Source organism: Schistocerca nitens, chromosome 1 (genome assembly GCF_023898315.1).
Source record: "Schistocerca nitens isolate TAMUIC-IGC-003100 chromosome 1, iqSchNite1.1, whole genome shotgun sequence".
In the NCBI taxonomy this organism is placed as follows: domain Eukaryota; kingdom Metazoa; phylum Arthropoda; class Insecta; order Orthoptera; family Acrididae; genus Schistocerca; species Schistocerca nitens.
In genome coordinates this window covers 1096408164-1096418097 of record NC_064614.1, presented here as the reverse complement: position 1 = coordinate 1096418097, position 9934 = coordinate 1096408164, and the positions used below count along the sequence as shown (strand labels likewise).

At 36.8% G+C, this 9934-nt stretch overlaps 1 protein-coding gene across 3 annotated transcripts in view; it reads left to right on the top strand.

Moving 5' to 3' along the window:
• Positions 1 to 2460: 2460 nt before the first annotated feature.
• The window catches only part of LOC126198717 (mediator of RNA polymerase II transcription subunit 29), a 72510-nt gene continuing 65036 nt past the window's right edge, over positions 2461 to 9934 (top strand). For 2 of the 3 annotated variants that reach the window (XR_007540096.1, XM_049935246.1), the window contains exons 1-3: positions 2462 to 2776; positions 8588 to 8649; positions 8727 to 8811. Coding sequence is in view for 2 of the 3 variants with exons in the window: in XM_049935246.1 (XP_049791203.1) it covers positions 2594 to 2776; positions 8588 to 8649; positions 8727 to 8811 (330 nt within the window). In the remaining variant the exon portion in view is untranslated. Of the gene's footprint in view, positions 2777 to 8587; positions 8650 to 8726; positions 8812 to 9934 lie in introns of all 3 variants that reach the window. The other variant, XM_049935238.1, reaches the window with a different exon arrangement.

Below are 9934 nucleotides of genomic sequence, written 5' to 3'. Positions count from 1 at the left end.
GTAAGTTGTTCAGCAAGTTGTCATTCAATATGTACCATTTGTACAACTATCTTGGTAGCTCAAAGCTTGCATTTTGGTCTCTTGTATAAAGGTACTCATGTTCAACTCCAGGTCAATACTAGGAATTTTTTCCATTTGGTACTACTTTCTCCGCTCTATTGGCCACAAAGATAATTATAACAATGGTACATTTTGAAACCACATCACTCTTTCCGTTTTCCGAGTGTTCTGGGCCACTGTGCTGGGCAGCATTCTGTGTGCAATAAACTTACATGATGTGAATTACGTATATTGTTTTCTTTCATTTACTTTGCAAATATCTGAGTATTCCAATGTGTCTACTGAAGACAACAAAGGGCGAACTAATTCTTGACGTTAAGTGATAAATCATCTAAGCTTGAAAAAAAATACTGTGCAGCATTTATTACTAAGGTTACAAGAATACAAATCCGCTGTAACTATGAAAGAAACCAGTCATTGACTCTAATATGCATGCTACTTTTAACACTAAGATTTTGTGCTACAGAAAGCTTTCAGATGGTGATTGGCGATTTCTTGAAACATATGTAGCAACAGCTTGAAGTAAACACTGATCCAACTAAATATATTAAAGAGAGAGTTTTCGAAATATAAATTGTGCAAATTATACTTCAGTGAAAATAATATAGTTATTTATACATGTTAAAGAAAAACATACATGCTGAGCAATCACATAGCTAAGTCAAATGGCATCTGCATTAAAACTGGACATTTATTTATATATAACTGAGTTAAACTGTTATTCTTGTGTTTTGACGATGTTAAAATCTTCTTAAGAATGAGCACAAATAAAAAAATTGTTGAAGATACAGCTGAGTGTGATTAGGAACATTCCAAATAAACTAATGAGGGATTTCTGCAAAAGATTATTCATATAATGAAATATATCTACTCCCTCATACTTGCATATAAAATTGTTGTGATATAAAATTGTTGTGCTTCTTTTTTAAACAGGTAGATTCATTACCATAATGTAAAATGAAAGAAATATTTCCATTGGCCTACACAAAAGACTTCATTTAATTGACACATCCCTATAAATGCAGATTGTATTTTGTGTATCACACTTCTTACAGAAAATTACAAAAAAATCATTTCCTTATCAAAATAACTACTCATGCTTCTTGTTTCTGCACGAGACTATTCCTACTAGTTTCAGTCACGTCTATAAGTTTAAGTACCAATCGAAATTGCCATCCAGTTCAATGTGCGCTAAAAGAGGAAGAGCAGTGACAAGTATCAGGTTCATTACAAACACATAGTTCGAAGAAAAGCTGTTTTACTTTGGTCGTTGTCTATTGGTATCTATCAGTTTCAAAAATTAGTAACTTAGTTTATTCCAGATTTATGCTCGATTTTATGTAATGTGTCATAAGTGCAAAAATGTATTTATGTGCTTGTGTCGATGTCTATATGGTGGTATGTTTTTTTATTATGGTTATTATACTTCATTTAAATAGCTTATTGATTGACGTAACAGCAACTCATGTGGTAGGGACCAGAAGCCAGCAAATCGTTGGTGTGTTGCCGATTTTGGAGGAACATGTAGGGTCTTGGCAAGTGTGATTGGGAGCACATTGGCAAAATTGTACACCAGGACTGCAATCTGTCAATCACTAAGTTACTTTATTCGAGCTATGGTACTTATTTGTGTAAAAATTAATTCTTTTTAATTATTAGAATGAGCCTGATTTACATTTCTGTTACTTATCTTTGATATTGTATCCAGATTTTGTTCTACTGCCATAATGTGTTTCGCACAGAAGTAAAAAATAACCAAAGGAGAAATGAATCGGCCGCAATTACTACATTACTTTTGTAAGTGCAAAAAATAAAGCAGAGTTTCACTAAAAAATTTTTGCTATGAACGTGTTAATAATACTACCAAACGGCATTTTTGTTTTATAGTGTTCTTCTCAGATTCAGTTAAAATAAAATACTATAAAAACATCCTGCACTTCAACTAATAAGAGCAACAACAACCATCTGTACCTGAGTGACTTGTCACACAAATCAGTAGTCATAGTTTACTTTTACTCACTACAATTCGTATTGGCTAGTTTTGTAGTTAGTTAGTTGTGCTGTTGCCAGAAACACGACTGAGTGTAATCAGAATTATTTCCATTAACAAGTGTTCTCTCTTTTATTTTCCTCTCACGCTTGACCAAAAATTAAAAGTAAACGCTCTTGTGCTGCGAAATACAATAAATTCATCTATAAGGAATTACGAATGGTACTTAAAATTTTAAGTTTACTTAAAATGAATGGAAAATTCTAAAAGTGCATGGAGCAGACATGAAATGCTATCGAAATATTCTTTCACGGAATCATGTTCGAGAACAAGATATCGTGTTTGCGTCAATGTCCTTGTTTTGGGTTGATCATCTTTGTTATCAGCAGTGATCACTGGTTGTAATTTGTAACAGTATCTTTGGTGTGTTTGTTTTCGTTTTTCAGAGCGGTGAATGTGGATGGTTAGGTGCTGCCACTGTAATACTACTGATATAGAGGCAGCAAATCTTGCGAAATATTAATAAGTATTTTCAAAATAGAAATGCAGCCTATGCAACCAATGCAGCCACAGATGCCTGGAGCTATGTCTCAGATGGGACCACAGCAGCCTGGAAATCCACAAGTAGTACAGCAAATACCCCAATCTCTGACACAACCCCAGGAAAGGCTAGATAATATTTCCAAAGTGAAAATGTTAATCGGTCCTCTAAGAGATTCACTTTCGGTAAGGCAACTATATAAGATCTTACAGACGTTTTCCCGTGCGTGTAATGCTTACTATGTTTTAATATTAAGATTAAGTTGTGGAGGTATTTTTACCGCACAGATGAATATAATTGTGCGCTAAATGATGAATGTAAAAATTCACAAACACTTCTAGCCGTAACTTTTTCTCCATTGTTAACGTACTTGTTTTACTAGTGAAACTGTCATTATTTACTACGTTATAAGGCAGCAAACAATGTTACATCGCAGTCACATGTATATGTTACAGGAATTGAAAAAGACATTGAAATACAATACTGTATTTCTTTTCAAAACAACATATCTGTAGATTTTAGGTTTCATTCATTTAGTCATGGTGTAAATTGGATAAATGAAATTTTAGTATATGGAAACAGAAATTCTTACTCAAGCTACTGTTTTCTTTTTCTGTGGTGGTTCATTGTATCAGTTTTGTTTGCTTAATAGAAATTTCAGTATCTGTCATTCCTACATAATCCAAATTCTATTTCATACAGAAGTGTACAGTGTGTTGTTCTATCTAAATGAGAACACGCAGTTCTTACTCTGCTCTAGTTAGAAGGGTATTTCTTTGCACAGGGCAAGCGTGGAATTATTTGCTGGTGGATTCTGCTTAAAACCATTGTTTTGGGCAATAGAAGCACAGTATTAGCAGAAATCTTCGTACATCATGCATTGTACAGAGATGGCCCTTAACGAGTATGTTTTTCTCCCATTACCACTACACCTTTTTTGAAATAGAATTCCTTTCATGTTGATTCCATATAAGATGCTAGAGAAACACTGCAAAACAACTATTTGAATCAAACTTCCAGGTGTAAAATCTGTGTAATACACTATTTTTTGTCATATATGCTTTGTATGAATTCATAGACATACCAAGTCCAAAAATGCAGCCAATTTCTTTACCTGCTCTTTACCAAATGTTTTTGTACATTTGCTACTGTAAACAACAAACATATTATGTCATGTGTTATTAAGACCGTGGTTTAAGTGCCAGTGAAAGACTGAACTTGGCAGTCAAACCTCTTCCTAGTTTGTTGCATTTCAGGGAAGGATGGAAATTAATTCCAGAAATGTGTGTTCTTACAAAGCTGTGGAGGCTATCGGGACCACATCTTGATGTATTGCCTGTTGGCATTTGTCGTAGGATTTTCAGTCAATGTTTGTTTATTCTTCTGAGGTTTTGCCAGCATGAGTGGCAAGTTGAGCTCGCAGTTGGAGATCATATCTAACTGTCGCATCAATGCCTGCTGGCCTTTCCCAGGCCACGCTGTGGTTCTCTCCTTGTTACATGAATCGCCACTTGCTTCAGCACAGGAATCCAGGATCCATTTACATTGAAGCTTTCTTTTTTCTTGTTAACACTATTATCACAGTTACAATTTTCTTCGGCTTCCCTGAACAAAGAGTTATTGTAGTTCTTCTCTGTAATTAGAACATACATGTCAGTGAGTTTCATTACATAGTCTGCCTCCCATTGCAGATGATCTGCCACGTCTGATTTCTCGGCATTACAGAAGCGTCTGATTCCACTCATGTGCTTTGACTCATACGTCATTAATATGGTGGAAATACTACTTCCAGTGTAGGGCCAATACAAAATTGTGACAATAATATCACTACATACACATGCCAACAAATGCAGAAAAAAATAAAAATTACACAATAATGTAACGTCACACAATCAGCATACCCACCCCTTGAAATAACAGCCTCCCATACCTAAAAACCCTAGATCTGCCCCTCCCATACTTCCTCTTACCAAAGTGTGACTCATCAATGTCAGCAACTGCCCCCAGCCCGTCCAACTTCCCCCTATACTTGACATTCTCTGAACAAATCTCTTGACAAAAATAAAACCAATCCAAAACAGTTCTCTCACTCACACCAATCTCTTACGCACAAAAACTTATAGAGCACCGAAAACAAAAATAATAAGTGAGCTAGACAATATTCCTTGTGGCCAACACAGATGTCTTGATTCACGTACCATGTCTTATCGCAAAACAGCGCCACATATACACGTCTCTGGTCCAAGCCACTCAAACTCTTGTCATCCTCATATTGTTGGCACAAATATGACACCTAACATAAGACAGAACATCATATCATCACCTATCTCAAAACTTAATGATACACTCGTGAACTTCACTGTCATTTCCATACCTAACAAAAATGCAGTAAAACAAATAAGTCTTTTTTGCACAAAAAAAAAACAAACTAATTAGACCTAACAAAAAGGCCAAACATATAAACAAAAGAACCTTAATAACTCACTGAAAACACTTCCACAACCCACGTTACTGCACCAACTATGTAAACTCAAAACAATGTTAATACGATCACAACAAAACTCAAAGGAACCCAGTATGACACATTAAACTCAACATGTACTCGTGAACCACCAGGGGGCACCATCAAATTCAACACAACATCTACAAACACAACCAGCTCAAAAACTCTGCGCCCTAGTGACGTCACACACCACAACACCCTTTCATCATGGGTCAAAGCCAACGGGTTGAATTGGACACTTCCATTGACCCAATTTCTCCACCTGCCCTGGTCTGCAATATCTTTTATGTTTGATGGATTATCTGATCATTCCAACATAGACTTTTCCACATGCACACAGTGTGAGGTCTGTCACCCGCAGGATGTATAGCTGAAAGGCCACACTCCACATTTCTTCTAATGTGTCACTTAACTGGATGTTAGATTTCATGACACTTCGTATGGATTTCATGACACTTCATATGCAACTGATGGAGTACCCATTGATCTTTAGAATGAATTCCAGGTGTTGCATCCGTTGTGCTGCGGCTTTCCTGTTCATTTTACACATGTTATAGGTGTGTTAATCATACCTCATTTCTTACACGGCTGATGATTTGAAAGTTTGTGCAGGTATTGGTCCATGTGTGTCAGTTTTCAATACATTTTGTGGGCCACATTCTCACCATTTGTCATAACCACCCCATCTAGAAAGAGCAGCTGTTTTGACCCTTTTCTACCTACGTAGTAAATTTAATACTGACTTTGAGCGGCCTGGAAAGTGCCCTCAGTATTATTCAGTGTCCAGCATCCACACGTAAGACCATTTCTTAACATGATGGGTTCAATCTCTGGTTACCCTATGAGGCACACATTAGTACCTCAGCATCTCCATTGTCCTCTGGTGTGATCATCAGGTGTCAGGCAAATCCTACAGCTGCTGGTGAAGAGAACCTGTTGGCACTGATCAAAGTTCAAGTTCTGGTTTTCCATTGCCCACCTTTTTCAAACAAAATGGTGCTAGGGACTTGTTCTCTTGTATGTTTTTGGCTCGAGAGACCAGATTAATCATACAGGGAAGATTGTGTGCTGTCTGGTGAGCCCACACAGACCTCCCAGTTGCTGCCTCTAAGACAGTAGCATATAGTTCTGTTGCATTCTCCTTTGGGTAACTGCCAGCATAATTTGCAGATAGTGATCATCAGCTGGTGTTGATGACTGTGAGCAATCACTGTACATCTGATCTTCAAGGTGTTATGTCTCACAGTAATCACTGAATGTTCCAATGCCCTCACTGTTGTTTGCACTGGGCAGCATTCCAAAGTAACACCCCTACTTGCTGTAATAATGAAATGAACCATCTGACATCTCAGGCTGAATGGCATGCACAAGCGGCTTTGTCCATTCTCCGTTGGAAAGACAGCAGACTATTGAACCACCACAACACTGCAGGTTTACTTTTACTTTTGTTACATAATGGCACTTTCCTGTGGTCGTAAGAGTTTCTAGGACGTGGATTCTGAAAAATAATTAACAAAATTGAAAAGAAACAGCAATTGCAAATCATGACAGTGTTGCAAAACTAATTTCAGCACTTAATGTCATATTCTCATAAGTTACTCTCCAAGGCAGTGAGAGATTAGTCATTTTCTTATGTTGGATGCCCTAAAACATCTTCACAAGAGTACGAAAATTTTGCCGCCTTTTAGATGGGAGATCAGCCTGTCTTTTCTGAGCATTGTGGTGACAGCAGCTATAGAGTAATCTGTAACAGATGAGGCATGTGCCTTGATGCAGGGCATCTTCTAGTTTGAAATTCCCTCGTCTGATAGTCCTGACAGTTATTGAAGTGGAACATAATTTTTCAGTAGAGGCATCATTTCCTTGTAAGAGTGATACATGCAGATTTGTCACACAAAACTGATTTGTAGTTAGTTTGAAATAACATTTCATTGCCACAGCATGGCATGAAGTAATATCTAAGGGCCTTTTTGCACATTTTTGTGTAAGTAGCAGTACTGGGCAGAGCAGTGTATGTGCAATATGCCTCCAATGCAAACAGATTTTGCTAAGTGCCTGAGTAGGCCATGGCTAGTTTTCTTCCACAGTTAATTTTCAGTACCAAGTGACCTTGTCATTAATGCAGTGTTACACTCTTTACTTTGTGTGTTTCATAGTTTTCTGATCATCTTTTTCATCAAGACTTCTATTACTTGCAGCTGTGCTCAGAAATTTATTTCCAGAGAAGTTCACTGTTATGTTTCTTCATTAGTGACTCATGGCACTTTATCTATATAAAATCACCCACATTTTCAAGATGTGTCAGGGCTTTTGTCTGCACTTCTCTCTATTGTAAACACCCTCTTCACTGGAAACAAAATATGTTGGAACTGAATTGCTAAGCATGATGCCGACCCCTCTGCCTCCTGTTATAAGCTGCCTTTTTGGAGTCATAGTACCTCCTATCATGTGCCTAGTTTTCCAGCAAACTCCCCCGTGAAATGGAGACACTAAATGAATCCTATTAGTAAGCAGTTTGCTTCTTAGTGATTGTAGCTGTGGATTCCTAAAATACATAATTCAACCCAGTGCTGTGTGAAAACTGACAAGATGTTACGCAGATTCACTGTAGAAGGATGTTTATCATTCTGCATTTGCCTGTGTTGTGACATCACTTTTGACTTCCAAATTTGTGCACTGTTGGGGATTCAAACCAAGATCTCCAGATTTTGTAAATATTATCCTATCAGCTGAGTGTCCATGCTAGTAACACTCTTCCCCTGTACTAATTCCTACATCAGTTCTTCTGTTAATTATTTGGGTAGTGCACTTAGGAGAGCAGTTACATTGGGAAGAATAGTTGGTGACAGTTCTGTTATACTGTCCACCGATTTTTAAAGTGCAGGAAAAGTATGGGTTACTTTCTAGTGTTAGTCCTCAAAGTTTTCATTGCTACAGTTGTACAGGACCCCAAACTAAAAATATTCTCAATCTTGCTGTGTGTCTATTTACAGCTGAGTATCTCCACTATTTAGTGAGTTGTTCAAGTTCACATAATTGATAAGCACCTCCCCTCATCTTTCTAAATTGATAAGGGCATAGTGTCTGGTGGTGTGACTGGTGACTATGTTTTGACCATAAAAAGACAAATTTTATTGGTGTTGTTTTTAAGCTAACATGACTCTTGTGCACCATTCTCAGAGGTTCATATCTGCATACTATTTATCTCCTGGTCTTATACGCTAAAACTGTTCCAACATCATTCATAAAAATTTGTGGATTGCTTATTCACAGTGTGTGTCATTTTTTGCACCACAACATATTCTAGTATTTATAATTTCCCAGACAATCATCTAAAGCAATAAAATATCAGTTGACAGTTGTGTAGTTTACATAGACAGATACTGCTTACTAGAACTTGCAAAATCAACTGCTTTCATTAAAATGTTAAAAAAAGTTATTGCTTCATTGGCAAGAGTCATAATTATCTGATTTTTTTTCCTGTTTGTCACAGCTCACAATTAAGAGTGCAGCACAGATTCTTCACCAGAATTATTTGGTGGATGTTGGGCCACAGTGAGTATAGAATATAATAATAAAGAGGTATTATTAGTAGTATTAACACAGTTCTGTAATATATTGTATCCTTTCAGGAAAGCTGTGGATGTGCAGCCACCAAGATTTGATAAGAGTATAGAAGAATTTTATTCCATATGTGATCAGATGGAACTCCACTTGGTATGTTTCTTATTATGCGGCTAATTAGTTAAAAGATATAGTGTTTTGTTTTTTTAATGTTGAAAGTTTTCTAATATATATGAGGAAATTGTTAATTCTATTACTCTAGCCCAGAGTGTCACAGCTTTTCAATGAATTTGGTTTGAGATATAGTTGTAGCACAGATTTTTTTTCTCCTCCTCTCTCACCACATCATGCATGTACAACAGTCCAGATTCAGCGTCGTTTTCCTGAACCCTTTCCAATCTTTGATGGATTGAGGAACCTGCAGTTCTGAATGCTGTCACCTTTTTTCTCCTGCTATATTTGATTGATTGAATTTGAAGATCCCTTTCTGAATTGATAAGATTTTGTAATTTATAAAGGCTAAGTGAAACGAACAAGTAAAATAAATTATTGTCAGGGAGGGCAAATTTAAACTCTAGTGACTATCTCAGTTAAACATCTAAATACAACACATACCGATTGTGGGGAAGGTGTTAAGTATCTTTACATTCTTGTGTGAGACAGCACACAAGTAGAATATCAGACATTACTCGTGACATATCATGTCTGTCTTTAGTTTCCAAAATTGGAATATTTACAGGCCTAAATTGGTGTACACAGTGTACATGTGAACTATGAGTTATTTTAGACACAAAAGCTTGTGTAACTCATCAGAATTTACTGTAGTATCGAAGTGCCATAGAAAGCTGATAGTTCACAAAAGGGTCATTCCATATCAAATCACCCAATAAAAAATAAATTTTACACCCACCTCCTGAGATTTTCATGAAATTTGGCTCAAATGGTTCTAATACCATCCTGACAACACCTGCAATTTTTTTTGCTGTATCTCTTACAGTTTTTTTTTTTATAAATTTTTAAAGTTTTTATGTTTTGCGTTTTCTGAACCTTCGGAAATGGTCAATTTAATTTGTATTCAAAACTTTAAATTTGCTTATCTTAAAAACTCTTTTAGATAACATCATGAATTTTTGTAGCAAGTTTATTTATTATACAGGGTGGCGCAGATGGATCGGGTGGTTTTGAAGTGGACTGTACGTCTGGAGGGGGGGAGCCAGGTGTTCGGCGACTTCGTCCTGTGGTGGGGGGGGACGGGAAGTTTCAGTTGCAGGCTGGC